Here is an 18,511-nt window from a genome sequence, read left to right as displayed (position 1 = left end):
CACGTCTACCTCGCTCCTCTGCCCGCGCCCGCAGGAATATATACGACTGAGGGGGAATCGAAATCCTGATAAAAAGAATCCTTTTCATGCCGACCAAATGCAGCCAAATCACACAACACCCCCTTTAATATCCAAGTACAGGTTTAATACAGTTATGTTGTCATATTTACAGATTCCTATATCAAACAGAAAAGGTCCAGGGAATGAACAATTTTTAATGCCTGTTAAGAATGGGATATTTGAGTGAAAATATAACATCTAAAAGGTCTGCAAAAGGTGATCAAACAGCGAAGATTAATGTACAAAGGATCCGTCTGTGCTCTCCTCTAGTTTTGGTCCTGTAATCACCTCTTCCTCTGAACTCAGCGGCACTTGCAGGATTTGACGACCATATTGGAGAGTTGCTCAACGCGCGGTGTGCGGCCTATGAAGTACATAATTGTGAGGGGTTCCAGGTCCTGAGGAACGCAGCAAGGCGAGGCCGAGGCCTCAGGGTTCAGCTTGTTGTACAAGGGCAGAATCTGACCCGGGAAAAAGAAATAAAGGAGAGTTAATTAGAGTGTTCAACTAAGAAATCAGTTTCTTAATATGAAACGTTTTGCCAACGTTAGAGCAGCTTTGGACGTTAGAACAGCTTTATTTTACTTGAGACACTTCCTGTTTCTTGTGTTTTCTCTTTGTTTTTCTCATGTGTGTGTAGTGTGCAGAGCTCGATTTGAGAAAGTTGATTTCATGTTCGTTTTACACCAATCATGATTTAACAAAGTTTGACTCAAAATGTGATGACAGTTGTGAGGTTTTTCGCTTAGGTTAACAGGCCACTGTTAAAGGAATAGTCCAACAATAATTCCTCCTGTCTCCATTCTTTATGCTAAGCTAAGCTAAAAAACTAGTGGTATCAATAAGAGTATTTCCTGACATGTCTATGTATTTCTTATGAAGCAGCACCTGATTAAGCAGATTTGGCTTCACAAAAATACCTACAAATCTTTTTCTTAACTTGGATGGCTGTCTATTTAGTCATGAATATTTAATGTTTTAATGTATCAGGGGCTTTGTAAGTAAATATATTACTGTCAACGTTTAACAATTGGCACTTTATCCTATAACCCCTGTCTGCCAATGTTTTCTTTAAACTAACCAAACTCTAGCCAAACTCCATCAAACCAAGCCAATCAAATCCTGTGAAAGACACAGTGGCTTTTGTTGTCAGCAGCAAAATGTCTCTTTGCAGCAAACTTAAGTATCAAATAAATGTGAGAATCCTACAAATCTACTGTATATTACAACCAAGGATGAAAGAAAAAGTAAAGCAGAAGGTTCTGTAAGAGTTAGTCACAAGCTACGAGACAAACAGGCTGCGTTGCGTAACCCTGTAATGTAACTGGCTTTTGCCAGGTGACAGCCCATTTATGACGCTGGGGTTAACCAGTCTTAGCTAACTGCGGTGTCTGGCCGCCACAAACAATGCACTTAAAGCTCATTTAAAGGGAACTGTCACCCGCATTTCATAGTTTCTGTACATTGAGGTTGATTGGAGTGTTTTACTAGAGAGACTGAGGAGTTACTTCAGTTATTGCTTTTGTTTGCACTGGAGCAACACAACTATTTATTCATAGAGTTTAGCTCTGACATTGAGAAGTCTTTATCCAAATTATTAAACAAAGAAAAAGGTTGTCAATCTCAAGATTGCAGCGAAGTATAATTAAAAAAAGCACAGTTGACTTTTTTTGACTTTCTGTCTTTTTGACTTTGAATTAATCTAGCCATTCCAATGGCTAGATTAACTTATTAGCCTAAGTGGCTAAAACAGACATGTTTGTTGTGGTGGTGTGTATCACAGTACCCTTATGGGCTTAGGAGAGATACAGGCAGTCACAAAGTGACCAGAGATATCAAGGTGTTTGTGTCTGGACTGGGGTATTGCCTGAAATAGTTAGATACTAGTATCAATACAATACCTTTACGAGATGAAAAAAAGATCAAAACAGTACCTTACATTACAACAACGCCATGCAGCCGGCGTATTTTAATTTTGCCTATTTAAAATGTTGATTCATATCAGGAAATGTCTGAACAAAGGACAATTAAATCAATTCTCGGTTTTACAGAAACATTTCAGATGCTACCGATAAGGCTTTAACATGCAGACCTGGGTCATGTCTCATCTTACAGAAATGGAAATCTACCAACTCACCAAGTTATAGTGGTTGTTGGCACTCCAGAGGTAAGGGCAGCTGCCGGCGCAGAAGTTGGCTTTGTAACCTTTGGGCTCATGGATCCACTTCCAGTTGAGGTCCCGCCTGAAGTCGATGTAAAGCGAGCGCAGGCAGCAGCCCTGGTCTCCACCGCTAAGACACACAGAGAAGAGACACAACATACAGTACATGTATTTGAAATATTTTACCTCCCCTCCTGCTTTCATGGTCTGGGGCAAGGACCCAAAGGGTCATGGGAAAATGACAACGGGTCACTATTGAAGAACCAGCCATCACAAGTTAATGACTATGCAAGGCTGCCAGAGTTTTCCTCTGCAGCGTGAGGTAGTCTAAATAAAACGCATGTTGGCCTGCAGTCTAAACACAGGGTCAATATTGTTAGTTTTGCCCCACAATAGTCTGCAAAGGTTTGGGTCAGGAGAAAAAATCTACCGCGACGAGATTTCAGAATTACAAAACTACATGTCAGTGCTGTCAGTCAGTCACACATAACAAACGAGTGTGGTTGGCATTCCTACCGGGAGCAGGTTGTGGTGTCAGTGGCGGCCGCCCTCTTCTTGCGGTTCTTCTTGACCGGGTTGTCCACTCTGTCACTGGGCAGCACGGTGAGGATGAGGTGCGGCGTCTTGGTGCTGAAATCTGCCTGGCCTTTAACCTGGCCGGGCTTTCTGATCTGACGAAGCTGCTCATCATCCACGCCTGAGGGGAGCAAAGTAACAGTTTTTAACAGTGGTTTCAACCTGAGGGTCGAGACCCCCGAGGGGTCGCAGGATAAACCTAGGAAATTAACAGGAAAGGAAATGTTTGTGTGTATTATTTTTTGGACACTTTTCAAAAATAGCTTCTTTTTTTAAAATCATACACTGTACTGGATAGTCTTCCCTCTCTGTGAAGAATGAAAGGATGAGTACTCATTGTTCACAAAGCCAGATAAATGTAGCCTGCAACAAGAATTTGTGAGCAGACATTGCTTTGTTGTGAAGAATCACAAGGCAAAAAGGTTGGGAACTACCAAATTCACGCATTTGAATTTCCACAGTTTGCTCATTTTAGATGCCGGGAAAAAAATGGTAGATCATATACAGTAATACGTTAATGTCCAAGGGTTTTTTCTGAGAAGGCAGTGGAACACATTTTAAAGTTTAAAAAAAAACTAAAGTTTCACAAATATTACAGTTCATAAACTGATATATATGTGTCTATATACATGATGCAGTTGTTTCCTAAGCCAAGAATGACAACCTGACTGTTTGTATCTGATTTCATGTTTTTTGGGAGCTCAAAACAAGCACCTGCTTGTCTTACATCAGTATCAAAAGTCTACATTTTTTCCAAGTGGTGAAAAAACTGACTTGGTCCGGCTGAGTGTAAATCCTGAGAAAAGTGCCATAATTTTGGGCCTAAATGACGCCACACAGACACTCTGAACACTTTCACAGTATGTGCAAGAACAGTCTCGCCATTATTCCTGTACGATTGTGTGTGAGTGATTCATGAATCATTTTGGAGACGCCTTACAGAAGACTCTCCACTTTATGTTCACATTTTGTGACCTGTAGAATTATTGCTCTGCTGATAAATCTTACAAAAGTGCTTTTAATGCCCTTACAAAGCCATTTGCAACCAACCTGTTCAATATATCTCTCCACTTTCAGATAAAACCGAGGCTAAGTTTAACTACACCGTCATGTTTGTTCGTGTATGTGTTTATGTGTTGTGGTTAAATCCTTATGTTTATCCTTGTGCAATTACCTGCTGCATCCTGCCAAATCCTGCAATGCCCACCTATGCTCTGCTATGCCACGCTACACCCTGTAACGCCTTGCAGTGGCCTGCTTTGACATGAATTACTACGACTACTATTTGTAGTCACTGTTCCTTTATGTTTATAGTGACTATTATGGCCACTGTGTATTACATCTCCAACCGGCCCGTTAGACATCGCCTACCAAGAGCCTGGGTCTCGCCTTAAGATAACTTTTGTTATGATTTGATACTATAAATACAAATTGAATTGAATTAAAACAACAGCTAATTTTCACATGTGGCCCAAATAAAACCAATGTTGCGTGTTCATCCATAAACAACCATCATCTACAGAAACTTCATCATGTTCAGACTGAATCTATAATCTCAGTTTTTACCTGAAGGTTTCTCTCAATGACGACAATCAGCTTCTCTGAATTTTCCTGTAAGCGGCACAAAAATGTTTCCCTCTAGTCGGAATACTAAATACAAACACAGTTTAAGATTTAATGTCACTGTTAGCCTCAGAAAATTGTTCTATTTGTCCACCCTGCGCATACATATTTATGAGTACTAAGACTTGGCTTACAAAAAAAGTGCAACAAACCTGCAAAGAGAGCTTCTAGCTCCTCACTCTTGTTGGGAACAATGTTGTTGGTGGATGGGACAAATGTGCAGCAGGGACAGTGAACGCCCAACTTCAAGCCAAGATTATTCTCTGATAAGTAGTAAAGACACACATTAAGATCAGCTGATGGACACACACATACACACACACACAATATTATGATATATATATATATATCATTATGTGGAGGAAGTGCTGAGGCCAACCTGGATCTGATACCCAGTCCTTAATGGTTTCGGTGACCTCCACAGAGATCCAGGCTCCCTTTGCCTTCGGCTGAACAGTGCGGGAGTCAATGTAACGCTGAGTGGAGGTACTCTCTTCATCTGGCTTCAGCAGCTGACACACACACACACACACACAACAAACGGAAAGTCAGTAAATATTATAATTTCCACTGTGGTAAAGGGGGCAGTGAGTTCATCTTCATCTTTTTTTCACAACACATGAATGGCACAGAGCCTAACACTGTGCCATAAAAGCCCACAAAAACCTGCAAATCTCTCATCAGACATGTTCATTTTGTTTACTCACTTTCCTGGGCTAACATATTTCTGTAAAAGGTGTGAAAAGTCTCCCTCAAGTCCAAATATAAATATAGTTTAAATGTGTGAAGATTTGATGTCATAATAGTCATGTTGGCCTGGCGGCTACATTCCTGAAGGAAAAGGTCAACAACAACAAAAACAATGCATGGATTCAGTGCCTCCTTCATTATTGCAGAAAATTGGGTTTATTTGGATGTAAATGCTTAAAAAGACAGCAATCCAAGTCTCTTCCCAATATTGCTAATTACATACTAGTTTGGTGGTTCAGCTGCAGTCAAAGTGATAAACAAGGGAGCTTTGAGCCATCATACTGTTGTTTACCTGATAGATCTCCACTCTCTGCTCTGACGCCCGAGCCTGCGGGTTGGGAGCTCTGAAGATCCTGAACTCAGCCTTAACCAGGGTGCTGTTGGTCAGGTCCACTCCACTGACGTCAAAGTGGACGACTCTGTAATGGGGGTTGGGGGCTGCTGGATGTACGGCATCTGGAAGAAAGAAAACACAAAAAGGATGACGAAGGATCCAACAACATCTCACGTCTTCTCAAGGCATCAGCTGTAGAGCTGATGCCTTGTCTCTGACATAATTACTGCTGATGAGTGTCTCGAACCTAAATGAAAGGTTTGGGCAAAGTGAGTAAATGCGTCTGGTCTTAAGTTTAATATATGGATAATTGTTGCGTCACCTCCCAACTGAACAGTTATGTAATTATGTACCATGTAGTATCCAGTACCATTACTCTTAAACTCTCCCAAATGAGGTCCATCAACATTAAGTTTTGTTTCTATTTGTGAGAGATGCGTGCTACAAACCCCCACTGGCGGTTTGCCACCATAAAGCTGCTCTGAAGGCATTAGAGTTATTGAGTGCCTTGCTCAAGGGTACTTCTCTAGCTAACTGATATTATCTAACTCCTGATAAGTTTACCTTCTCCACAGTTCTAATTGAGATATTAGTCACCATGCGTATAAAACATTTTCCACACAACACTTAACAAATTGAATAAATATCCCAGCCATAAATAAAGTAGTCGTTAGAGCCAACTGGACAAGATTACGTAAAAAGATGCATTAATGCATTAGCTATTTAACCAACCCTAAAGGATCACTTTGCACCACCAGTTGTGTGTTTAACATTTAACATGTCTATGTTACTGCCAATACTCCTGTACTATTACTTCAGTAAGATTTTGAATGCAGCAGTTTTATTTGTAAAACAGTGCTTTTGACATACTTTTATAAGTAGGATCTGAATTCTTCCAGACCACTGATACTTTCAACACAGTATGGGAAAGGGAACGGAGCTGAATCTTATACAGTCTGTGCACTGTATTCTAAATATGTGATATATAAAAGAAAAAGGATAATGCTAAGATAAATCCACAAACAATGGACTGCTGCTGCTACTTCTTACATTAAATATCTTATCTGCTACTTTCCCTTCTTCGGACCGCTAAAACTCCTTCAATCTAACAAAGAAGAATCCCTCTTTAATTGCCTTTTAATCAGGTTGTAACCAGTGGTGACGTTCCACGAATAAACTACGTTTATTTAAAGGACTCACAAGTAAAAAGTGTATGTAAATGTTTGAATTATTTCAGCAGGTTCATTTTGGACCCCCTTCAGTGACCCATAAGGACCCCGGACCACATGTTGAGAGCTCTCTCACATCTTATGGACTTACTTGTGTCGGTGCGGGGAGGAAGCATGTCAATCCTTTGCACCTCTTTTGCATAATAGTCCTCTTCACTGCTCTCGCGTTCGCACGCAGACTCGGCCAGACGCGCGCGCTCCTTCAGCAACTCCCGCGTGCTGTTGTAGAGCAGCATGACCTCCGGGGGCACCGTGCCAGGCGGCGGGGCCTCGTCCTTGTCCGGCGGGCTGCGGATGCGGAGCTTACTTAGGATCTGTCCGCGGACCGCCTCGATGCGCCGGGACTTCTGCGCGTCCAGGTTGATGGAGTGACACGTGTTGAAACCCTCGACCAGCAACACACCGGAGAACCGGAGCAGCAGCAGCAGCAGCGAGAGGCGGAGGAGCCACATTGTCCGGGGAAGAGACGGAGGGACAGAGATTCTCTGAACGCTCGTGGAGAAAATCCAGCTGAAACTGTTGCGGTCAGTGTGGGAGACTGCCACTAAAGCGGAGTCTCAAAAACCAAGAATGTCTCCAAAACTATTGAAATAAAATAAAGCAAAAAACTAAACAATAAACAATATCCAGTTCTAACAGGCTATTTTGGTCAAAACCACTTTCAGTGGAAAGAAAACCCACATCTGCTGACTTCACACGTATTCTGCTAAGGTTATTTTGTAACAATATTCATACACGCGCCTGCATATTTTAACACCAGACACATAAAGACGCATTGCCATTTGTTCTTTAGAGTCTACATTTAAGTTGTTGAATTAAAAAAAAAAACACGCGGATCCGCTTCCACACGCCAAATGACATCACACTGCAACCAAACTCCACTTTAAAAACCTCACATTTAGTGATAGGAAGTTTGGCTGACTCTTGAATTCCAATCCGGTGCGTTCAAAAGCTCCGGGGTTGTAACGTGCCGGTGTGTGCGCACTTTCTGCGTCTAAAAGTGACGATATTTAATTAGTTTAAGAATCGATAAATACATTTTATCCGTCTCAATTTTCCGTAGTCCATCCTCGGATGATTCAACAGCTTTCAGGAGAAAAGAGTCATCACAGGAGCTCAGCCCATGTCGCAAATCCTTCAAACTAAAACCTGAGCTGCTCACTTTATCTGAAGCAGCGCGGCTCCCGTGCTTTCACCTCCCAAACACCCATCTGTGGAGCAAAAACTGGCCCATACCCGCTTCCAGAGAATCTAGTTACAGCTTTAAGAAAAACATACCCAATGAGGTCCTCTCATTCCCCGTTATATGTAAACAGAAAGAAGTCTGCACTAAAACGTAGGAATATACTGTTGATTTATGTTGGAAAAAACTATGGTGGGCCTGTTAATTCCCTTCATATAAACATAAAAACACGGAAAAAGTCAGACGACATAAAAAGACATGACGCAGAAAAATATATGAAAGAAGTCCTTGTGCTGTGAATTTAAAAAAAGAAAAAAAAGAAATTTCACAGTAAATTACAGATCCTCGGTTTAAGTGAGCTCCAGCCTGAAAGCTCTGTTGAAAACACTGAGACCTGCTGCATGATTTGACTCCATTATTCTGCAGATCCTGTGAGAGAAATGCTCAGACAGAAGGAGGTGGAGGAGGGAGGGACTGGATGTGAGAGAAGTGGTGGTGGGGCGGGTTGCCACCAAAGGAAGGGAGTGTGTGATTATGTAGGCAAGAGCCATCTTCCTCTCTCAAACACATTTTGCAATTTCTTCTCTCCACAAAAATGCTTGCACCACCCTCTCTCTGCAGGTGAACATCCTCTGGGGACATCTCAGTATCAGGCTTAAAGGAATAGTTTGACATTATGGGAAATATTCACTATCTCACCGATATTTAGATGAGAAGATCGATAATTTACCAACCTGTATTGTAAATATGAAGATAGCTTAACGTTAGAGCCAGCAGCCTGTTATCTTAGCTTAGCATAAACACTGGGAACACGAAGAAAAAGATAACAAAATCTGCACACCAGCACTTCTAAATTACAACATTTATTACAAATTACACAAATACAGAATCATCAGTGAGCTTCAGAGTTGCTAGTCGGTGGTTTTTAATACCTTTTGCCAAAGCCACGTTAGCTTTTTTTTTAGTGTTTTTGCTAAACTAAGCCCATAGACTGTAGCTTCATATTTAACGTTACAGCACAGAAGCCAAGAAAATTCCCCAAAATGTCAAAAATAAATCTTTAAACATCAAAATTATCAAATAGAAGATAGTCCATGCCAGCAACTTCAAAACGCAGCTTCAGTAAGGACCGCAGTGCGATTTTCAGCTTAAACTCACTCCTACCGATAGCTTTAGGCTTATCCTAATTCCATTAAATTTACTCCACAGCCCATCCCTTTTTATCTTTATCTTTTCCAGCTACCAATCTAGGCCCTTTCTTTTCTCTCTGTTCCTCTTTCGGTCTCCTCGTTAATTACAGCTCAGAACTTGGAGTGGACTGTTAATCTGTCAGGGGTGGTTTTTATTGCTGCTCTGCTGCCATCCCATTATACCATTATTATAGTTGCGGGTGCAGGCCTGTAATTGCTGTAAGTAGAAGGGAAAGGTAGGAGAGACTCAGGCTCCCTTGAGGCTTCTGGTCAGGGCAACCCCCCCCCCCTCCTTTCAGCGTCTGTTCTGGCAAGGTTTTGATTACAATGCTTGCGAACAAACAGACTCCTGTTCCAACTTGACTACTGCTGCACCATCTTAGCCAGAAATGATTGGAAAGACACTTTTTTATCTATGTGGACTTCAACTCTTTCTATGAGCAGACACACTGTGGGACATCTCAGATCACAGAAGCCCGCCCAGGTGGGGTGTCGTACGAGTGCATGTGTGCGTGTTTGTGTGCGTGTGGCATAAAAAAGAAAGACTTCCTCAAAAACAACTTCCAGCCTGCCTGCTTTTTCTGCCTATTTTCCTCAAAGCCAAATATAGACAAGCCACTGCCACGTCATCTGGCCCTCAGCACTGTCTTAACCCGGAGAGAGGGCGAGATGGGGTTCACCCTGGAACCTCAGGGGTTATATATTTTAGCATGTCTGTAATAAAAGTGAATCCATATTTTCCACAAAAACCTTAAACAATTTTGGCTGTTGTTGGGAAATCAAGAGTTTTATTGAAAAAAGAAAGAAAGAAAGAACCCAAAACAGTTACAAAAATAAATACAGATAAACCACTGGGGGTTACTCTCAGGGAACATTTCCATCAGCTATTCTTGAAATCTTTTCCCTCCACTGGCAGCATCACTCACGTAAATGTCATAACAACAATCAACCAAACAGTGTGGCCTATTTTCTCATGGCCCCGAGTTTAGTCCCACCTTTCTCTTCTCTCTTTCTGAATACCCACAATCCAATGTGAGTGACACCTTGGGGTGAGGTTGTGTATGAGAAGCGTTGATGTCGTGGAGCTGCCGTCTACACCTCATCCTCGTTCAGCAGCATGTTGGGGATTCCTCTGGAGATCGGGAATTCTCGTCCTGATTCAGGGCACCGCAGACAGCCCTCTATCACCTCCACCTGCAACACACACACATTCACTGAGATACGTAACCATTGAAACTTGATGTAGTATATGTGAATGTCAATAATTATTTTAATAGCTTAGCCACCCTACATGTTATTGTAGGCCCAGTTTAATATGCAACTCAGTTTATATTTAATAATATGTAGTGGGGGTCTCCCTTTCAGCTAAGGGGTCCTTGGTCTGAAAACATTGACGGTCCCTGCCACAGAGCAACTAACATGATATGGCCAAAAGTATACGGACACCCTTTTGTCATACTTTTTGTTTGGCCTCTTAGTTCCAAATATCTAAATGGAAATGGAAATCTAATGCTACAGTGTAGACCGAATCATGAAAGTCTATGTAAACAAACGTTGTGATTGGGTCCATACAATCATTTTTACACCCCTGGGTTGTGGCCTGGTACATGGCTTTGGAAAATTTGCTTCTGGGCCATGAAAAAAAGATGGGATTTTGCAAAGACAGATTTTTTATTAATCTTATTCAGTATCTTTCAGTATTTCATGACATCTGTGAGGCTCATCTGTTTTTTTAATATATTTTTTTAAATCTAGTATAGACAAAAAAAACAAATAAAGTTAATGGTAGCATGTGGAGTTTCTGAACACTAGTAAAGCTATGGAGCTGATTTAAAAAATATATAGTCCTGCCAATGGCTTTACACTATTCCAATTATCTACGGCAGTAATATGCCCAACGATAAAAAGGCAGCAAACTAGAAGACTGCACGCAAGTGAACATTAATGTAAACAATGAAGGATTGATAATATATTATGTATATAAAAAAAAAAAAAAATTGCTAATGTTTTATAGGGAAGAAAATGCATCCAAGACCTCAAGGTGTGTGTGTTGTGGTGAGTAAAAATCAATGTAAACATCACTTTTGTTTACAAGAAATAGTTTCAACAGTTTGGGGAAGCCAACATGACAAAGCCCCCATGAACAAGACCCGGTCCATACAGACATAGATTTCAGAGTTTGGTGTGGAGGGACTTGACTGGGCTGCACAGAGCCCTGACATCCACCTCATCCAACAACTTTGAGATGAACTGGAACCAGTACTGGACCTCACTCTTGCTCTTATGGCTGAATTGGAGCAAATCCCTGCAGCCAGTGAAAAGTCTTCCCAGAACAGTAGACGCTGTAATAGGAGCTCAAAGCGGCTATGACACAGCGGACGGCTGTGGCTCTGCAGGAAGAGCGGGTTGTCCACTAATAACAGGGTTGACGGTGTGATTCCTGGCTCCTCTGTTGCCTTCAGTGTGTGAGTGTGTGTATAAGAGGCAAAATGTAAAGCGCTTTGTCTGTTAATGTAGAAAAGCACTGTATGAGTGAGTTTACCATTAAATGCCAATGGCTTTATAATGAGGTGTTTCAACAATCATGTGGGAAGTCTACGAGTCAACACTTTTGGTAATGCAGTGTAATGGGGTTGGGATAATGTCTAAAACTAAAGTATTTTAGTTCCTGTGTTGAAACTCTACATCAATGGCGCTCTTCATTGCCAGTGATGGGAATAACAACGTTATAAATAACGGCGTTACTTTTTTTCAGAAAACGAGTTATCTAATTGATTACTCTTCCCATTTTAATAACACCGTTACAGTTGGTGCCAAAAAATGTGGTGCATTACTATAATTGAAGCTGTTTTTTCATCAGACCAACTAGATCTCTGAGCCGAGAGGAAAAGACTTATTTTCTTCCTTGGTTAGTGGGCCATGCACGAGACAAGCGAGTAAGTCAACCAGAGACAGGTATGGACTTTTGAAATCAAGGAGAGAGGGGGGAGCATTATTTAATTTTGAGGGGCAATAAATATCAAAAGTTCCAAAACATCTATTATTATTTGTATCAATCCACCAGACATATGATCTATGTCCATGGCATTTGATCGGAGGCTAGTCTCACTTTGTCCCACAGCAACAATACAATAGTTTAGATGTATGTTCATTGTATCTGTTAAATTTTCCATTTCATTATAATATTCAGATAAACCATAAATAATTGAACGTGCACATGTACAGTACTTTAGGTCCATTTTAAGTTACTTGAAAGTAACGTATTAATTACTTTCTGAAGTAACCAGTTACTTTTATAATTTGTAACAGTGTATCTAATTTAGTTACTTTTTAGAAGTAGTAACTAGTAACTGTAATTAATTACTTTATAAAAGTAACTTGCCCAACACTGTTCATTACTGAATGCATGAACAAGACACTGTGCAGGAAACGACCACATGAAAGCTTTGCTGCTGATTGCCATTTCCAGTAATAGAAACAGGATGTGAAATGCCAACAGTACCTTTGTTACAGAGTTATGTTACCGTCTGAGAGTGATAGTTGTTGTATTGCTTTTTGATTTCCAAAAGGTGTACTTAAGTGTTCTACACAAAAACATCCCATAATTATCCTAATGAGTCATTGACTGTGTTCAATGAAACACGAAAAAGGTACCACTGCAGGGATCTACACGGTGGATTATTTCAAGAATGGAGAACTGGAGGCCGCCAACACAAAAGGATCACAACACACTTTCCCTACTTTTTGAAATGTTTTAAGCTTGTGAAAATGTGTTGGTTAGGATTTAGAATATTTTTCCCAAATCAAAATATTTGTAACAATGGGGAAGAGAACTACACCAAGCAGTTCGGAAATTGATTAGACGATCAACAGAATTTGTAGATATTTCTTATAATCGATGGATGATGTCATTTTTAAGCAGAAATGCCAAACCTATGCCTATCTGGTTCCAGCTTCTTCAATGTGAGGATTTGCTGTTTTTCCCTTTTTTTATACAAACTAAACTGTAAACTATATATCTTAGGGTTTTAGACCATTTATCTAACAAAACAACACAATCCTCGCCCCAAGCATCGAAAAATGTGGCATATTATTAGATAATAAAAACAGTCGTTAGTCACAGCCCTAAAAGAACATTCATGTGCATCTAGTTACAACATAGGCAAAATTGCAGTCAAAAACACATAGCGGTACTGAAAGGAATGCCTGAGCTTCTTACCTCTAATAGCACTCTGTGCACTTTCTTCAGGAACTCTTCATTGTTCTCATATTCCGGTACCAGCTCATCAGGCAGGTCTTGCCGTTGACCCAACTAAAGAGGGAGTGAGACAGTGACAAGGGGTCAAAATGGGCAGTTGCAAATGTATAGATGGGTGTGAATTGGTGGCAAAAGATAACGTTACATTTTCTTCACCTACTGAGGAACAATACACTAAAGAAATAAAAACAATGACATAATCCCCAACACCCGCGTAATGGAATACTCTTCACTGGGGTATTAACCCTTAGGAGTTGACCCTCTGTTAGCCATTTCTTCATCTGCAACCACGGCTGTTGATACAAAGTATTCCACATTCACTCTCGTTCTATAAATGATTACTATGTGAGATTTTTCCAATTGATAAAACCATAATGCAACACAAGACAACATTTTGTATGTACATCAGTGAAAAGGAGGTAACAAAAATAACAAAACAAAACTAAACAAATCTTTACTTTAGGGCTCCCAGTCGACTGGTCGATTTACTGGTCGATACGTTCTGGCTTGACCAAAATTCTGATTGGTCGATTTTTTGCAGTGTTAATTTCATCAGGTGGAAGCATAGACCGTTACGGTCTATGGGTGGAAAGCACTTATTGCTAACGGGAGTGTTTTCAGAGCATCCCTGTTTCACACGTAACAGTCTGTCTTTAGAACACCCCCCCTTGTTTTTTGGGGATAGCACTGGGGACCGATTGAAGAAAGAACTAGAAAGCCTTGGTTGGTGGTTTGATGAAAATGTATTTAATTGTGAGTGTTTAATTTACAGTCAGTCCTCTTTAACCATGTCGAAGACATCGCCAGTGTGGCAGCATTTTACCAAAATAGATAACGGAAAAAAAGTCAAATGCAAAATTTGCATGCTGGATGTTAAGCCTCTACCATCCAAACGCAAAAATAATATCACGGAAGGAATTGTCGACTTTATTGCTCAGGATATGAGGCCCACTGCTGTTGTGGAGGGCTGAGGTTTGGAGAACTTGTTAATATACAGCGACAGCACGCCACACCACACCTCCTGCGTGCGAGGACATGCACAGAGCGCTGATGCAGCGCTGTCAGAGCCGACAGACCAGTGGCATTTCAGTGCAAAATAATTAGGTCAAAAACGATTTAACATACTGCAAATAGCCTACAAAGACAAGTACTGCGGGACAGTACAGTAAATTAATCTAACTTTTTTTTCCCGCCCCTCCCAGTCGATTTTTTTTCGACATTTCATGACTTCAGTTGACCAAGATATTCTTTGGTTGATTACAGCCCTACTTTTCTTATATTACACAATAGTTATTTTCCCCTATTTGAATTGATGGATTGTTCCAAATTTAAGAATATCTTTGCTTCTATTGAGAGCTACTTAACAGCTTAGAGGCTTTTGCCACGTCTCTCCGGAATGCCCCAACCTTAAGCTGATGTTCATGTTTAATGTGTCAGATATGAAACGTTTTGACAGTCTCTGGTGCAGTGTGACTCACCTCCTCTGCAGCCTGGACCAGAGCGCTCCACTCCAGTTTGGGGATCATGCGGGTGACAAACTGAGGGTTGAAGTCTACCTCATTCACCTTCACCTCAGTTGCCTGCTTGAAGAAAACAATGCAGTCTAATAGTGTGGGTGGTCTTCAGACAGCAATGCAGCCCTTCCACACACATTATGGCAGTGTTCAAAATGACTTCCTCTGTCATTTGTTTCATTTAGTTACAACAGTCTCTTAATTTAAGAAACATCACTTAACTGTAATTAAGCCTTTAAAACCAGGAAAAGACACCACTTATGCCATATTACTCTAAGACAATATCTAGTCTCATATCTTGATATCAATGTCATATCGATATATTGCCCAGCTCTAGTGACAGGCATAGTATAGTGTCACATACAAGCACTGCATTCTAGTAGTGTACATGCTATACACAGGTTTTCTATTATCAATACAAAATTAAGGGGTAAATATATTGCACTAGTGTGTTATTTTGACCACAGAAGCATCAACATATTCACTATAGATATATTATTAAAAACTAGTATATAGGTACAGGTCTAATTCCAGATATACCTATTTTAAAACAATCTGTTCATTTCTACAGTTTTAGGAGAGGGAATTTCCACAATTTCCCCACTGTGGGACAAATACTTTTTTTTTTTTTTTTTTTTTAAATCTTATCTAGCTTGCTAACCTCTAGTGAGTTATTGAATGTAAGACGGTGTAGGAGAAACAAAAACAAACTACGCATGTTCAGTATACTTCAAGTGAGTTTCTTTCTCCTCTCATTGCATTGAGCCACACAACATAAAACACAGGGCATGAAGACTATGTGATGATTCAGTAGTGTTACTGTATATTAAATATACAGTCTATGTATGTCTATGGCGTTAGCCATGTAGCTAACGTTAGCCAGGTGTTGACAGCTTACCTTGATGAGCAGCGGGTATCCTTTAGTGACTCCCTTCACGTGGGATGTCAACATGTTGTGCGTGAGCAGCTTCATGTTTACAAACTACTGTCACTAGTTCAATGCGGGTTTTTTTCAGGTAAATTTACCCAGATTACAGTATCATCTACGTTTATCACGCTGTTGGGTTTACATGTGGACCGGAAGTTCCGCTGTTGCATCGCTTAAAAAGTGCCTCGAAGTTTTAACTCGACTACCGTTGGTTCCTTGGTTAAATATGTCTCTTCATAGTAATGCCTTTAGTGTAATTCACTATGCACCGAATCAAATTATAGCCAGTATAATTTGTTTCTTTCTAACTACAACAATAATAGTATATGTATTACACGACTGGATTACTGTTACTGATGCATTCACGTGTTAACATTTAAAATTGAACTAATCTTAACAATTACCTGTAGTTTTTGGTATTATAACAATGGGTCAGTTGACGACATTTTGTGACCGATTTAAACTGTGTGAAAGTGTGCTGAGTAACTTTAGGAAAAAAAGTCAACAAAAGTGAACCGCCCTGAAAAGTAATGGAGATGTCTAAAGTAAAGATTGATTGCCACAAAACTGTACATGAGTAAATGTGCTTGTAACCAACAGCCATTGATGTAGATTAGCAGCAAAGATTTCAGGCAAAGATAGCATTCTGTTTTTATACTCAAATTTTTTATTTTTTGTATTAATTTTGTATACTCCTTGTTTTTATATTATACAGGTCATTCATACAGTTTGATATAGTAAATAATAATTACACACAAGAGGTGTAACAAGCATCAACCTGTCACCCTTTACAGACATGCATTACACGTACACACACTCTCTCATTGTCTCTCACACTCACACACACACACACACACAACTCTTAAACAAAAGATAAAAATGTAAAACTTTTTTTTAACCACAAAATGCTCAATTTCTCATCCTCCATCGTCACCAGATTTACATCCTTTCAACTCTTATTTTGAAAACAAGTGTGACAATACTTAATGTTATAACAGAATAAAAAAACAAATAAAAAATCAAAAGAAATGCAGGAAGGCAACTAAAGAAGAGGGCAAAGCAACTCTGAAGACAGAGGAGAGTTATTTAGTTCTACAGTCTTTAACTGTTGAAGGAAACAGAAGCACAAATGAGCTGTAATGCAGTAGGAAGAACCACTGGCTAATATCTGTAAAAGCTGTCTGTGAGTTACAGACAACTGAAAGCTAACTTGACTTTGTGAAACTTTAAAATAATCCAATGTGCTACAGAGTTTACAGGCTTTGTGTGATCTGTTTATCTTTTTAGTCAGTAAACATGTTCTCAGTCAGGTATGTATCTATATGAGCCAGTATGTGTTATATTTGACAGAAGCAGGGAGGGTGAACCAAAGCTGAACCAATGACAATGTGTAGTGAATTGAGGGTGAAAACCATCCAGAGGGTGTTAGCAAAGGACACTTCATTAAAATATCTCCTTGTCTCTACTATGAGTATCACTGGACAACACAGTGCACCCATAAAGGGTATACTGTTGGCAGCTGGTGATGGGTGAATGCAAAGATTAGGAATTTCTGACATAGGTTCACCTTCTTCCTACTTCCTCTTACTTCTTCTCCATGGACCTTGAAAGAAGGTGAAATTGTGCCAGAAAGCATTACCTTAAATAAGAATACAAACAGTTTCAAGCAGCACAATTCAGAGTACATGGAGTGCCCACAATACACAAGTAAACCTTAAGGGTGATAATTCTACCCGCCCTTGGTTGGATTGAAAATGAACTGTTGAGAGTGACTGTGATATGTTTGCACAGACAATAAGGAGAATATGCAGATTTGTGTATTACTGAGGGAAGGAATATGAGGAGAGTTCTATGTATGCAAACAGATTGATTAAATCTGGTTAAGTCCATGTATGATGGAGCCACATAAAAACACTTGGTGTCAGTAACTGCAGTAGTCGATAGTCGTTGCTTGGTTTTTGCATTGGAGCCAACACTGACTCATTAGTCCATACACACATGCAAATACACATTCAAACCCTAGATTTTCTCCTTTAGCTGAGACTTCCACAAATCATAATTGCACACACAAACACACGTTCTCTCTCACACACACACACAAAAAAAAGTCGTCTTCATTCTTGGCCATCATCCGTGCGCCACTTCAGGAAATCTTCCTTCCGGGCGTCTGGTTTGATCTGGTTCCGCATACCCCCGAGCAGATTGGAAGTGGCTTCAGAGGCCACTATTAAGGGTCGGACCACCGTGGGTGGGATCTGCCGCAAGACGCCGCCCACAGCGCCGGGTAGACCCTTCTGTTCGTGGCCACGGGATGCTACATCGCACAAGGTCTGAGCCGTGTCAATCACTCCCTGGATTGCAGAGAGAGTCCAGGGAAAGATAAGTCAAAAATATTAACTGTTTCAGTTCATTTACGCACATGCATTAGAGAAACAGTCGACTGGCTTCTTGATTAATGATGATTACATGCATTGTGCATCACTACATATTATGATCTTTCATTTCAATCCTTGGGATGTGGCTAAATGTTCTGCGTCATTAGTAGGTGGACCTTCAGAATTAAATTCTGTTCACTATCCATTGTTTACAAAGGCAAGAATGACGAATCATGCACATATTAGAAACCTGGTTATATATACAGTGGGTACGGAAAGTATTCAGACCCCTTTAAATTTTTCACTCTTTGTTTCATTGCAGCCATTTTC

The 18,511-nt window shown here is 40.3% G+C and overlaps 3 protein-coding genes and 1 long non-coding RNA gene across 6 annotated transcripts in view; all 4 read right to left on the bottom strand.

Moving 5' to 3' along the window:
• Window positions 1–108: 108 nt before the first annotated feature.
• tgfb5 (transforming growth factor, beta 5) lies at window positions 109–8,371 on the bottom strand. The gene is made up of 7 exons (XM_034883468.1): window positions 6,825–8,371; window positions 5,463–5,626; window positions 4,800–4,932; window positions 4,573–4,683; window positions 2,738–2,918; window positions 2,198–2,351; window positions 109–521 (listed from the first exon to the last, which is right to left on the bottom strand). Exons 1-7 carry the CDS (start codon window positions 7,183–7,185, stop codon window positions 363–365), a joined length of 1,263 nt encoding a protein of 420 aa, XP_034739359.1. The 5' UTR covers window positions 7,186–8,371; the 3' UTR covers window positions 109–362.
• Window positions 3,496–4,566, bottom strand: LOC117951683. The gene is made up of 2 exons (XR_004658227.1): window positions 4,246–4,566; window positions 3,496–3,946 (listed from the first exon to the last, which is right to left on the bottom strand). It is a non-coding gene; the product is annotated as an uncharacterized LOC117951683 (long non-coding RNA).
• A 783-nt stretch (window positions 8,372–9,154) lies between the features above and the next one.
• On the bottom strand, window positions 9,155–16,040 carry trmt112 (tRNA methyltransferase subunit 11-2). Of its 2 annotated transcripts, none has more exons than XM_034883502.1 (4): window positions 15,777–16,040; window positions 14,843–14,944; window positions 13,326–13,418; window positions 9,155–10,300 (listed from the first exon to the last, which is right to left on the bottom strand). In XM_034883502.1, the coding sequence occupies exons 1-4, from the start codon at window positions 15,849–15,851 to the stop codon at window positions 10,199–10,201; spliced, it is 372 nt and encodes a 123-aa protein (XP_034739393.1). In that variant the 5' UTR covers window positions 15,852–16,040; the 3' UTR covers window positions 9,155–10,198. The 2 variants fall into 2 exon arrangements, with proteins under 2 accessions (XP_034739393.1, XP_034739392.1); XM_034883501.1 differs by having other exon boundaries at window positions 14,843–14,947; window positions 15,777–15,987.
• A 654-nt stretch (window positions 16,041–16,694) lies between these two features.
• atg2a (autophagy related 2A) overlaps window positions 16,695–18,511 on the bottom strand; it is a 25,185-nt gene continuing 23,368 nt past the window's right edge. For both annotated transcript variants that reach the window (XM_034883428.1, XM_034883429.1), the window contains exon 42: window positions 16,695–18,157. In XM_034883428.1, coding sequence (XP_034739319.1) covers window positions 17,921–18,157 — 237 coding nt within the window. In that variant the 3' untranslated portion in view covers window positions 16,695–17,920. The remainder of the gene's footprint in view (window positions 18,158–18,511) is intronic.

This window comes from Etheostoma cragini, chromosome 10 (genome assembly GCF_013103735.1).
Source record: "Etheostoma cragini isolate CJK2018 chromosome 10, CSU_Ecrag_1.0, whole genome shotgun sequence".
Lineage (NCBI taxonomy): Eukaryota > Metazoa > Chordata > Actinopteri > Perciformes > Percidae > Etheostoma > Etheostoma cragini.
Note: the sequence above shows the minus strand (reverse complement) of the source record. Positions and strands in the feature narration are given on the sequence as shown.

Coding starts and splice junctions, on each gene's coding strand:
- trmt112 (XM_034883501.1), bottom strand. CDS start 15,851: ATGAAGCTGCTCACGCACAACATGTTGACATCCCACGTGAAGGGAGTC. Junction 14,948..15,776: donor GATACCCGCTGCTCATCAAG/GTAAGCTGTCAA, acceptor GTTTTCTTCAAG/CAGGCAACTGAGGTGAAGGT. Junction 10,301..13,325: donor TGCACAGAGTGCTATTAGAG/GTAAGAAGCTCA, acceptor TGTGTGTTGCAG/GTGGAGGTGATAGAGGGCTG.
- tgfb5 (XM_034883468.1), bottom strand. CDS start 7,185: ATGTGGCTCCTCCGCCTCTCGCTGCTGCTGCTGCTGCTCCGGTTCTCC. Junction 4,684..4,799: donor GGACTGGGTATCAGATCCAG/GTTGGCCTCAGC, acceptor ACTACTTATCAG/AGAATAATCTTGGCTTGAAG. Junction 2,352..2,737: donor GACACCACAACCTGCTCCCG/GTAGGAATGCCA, acceptor TGTGTGTCTTAG/CGGTGGAGACCAGGGCTGCT.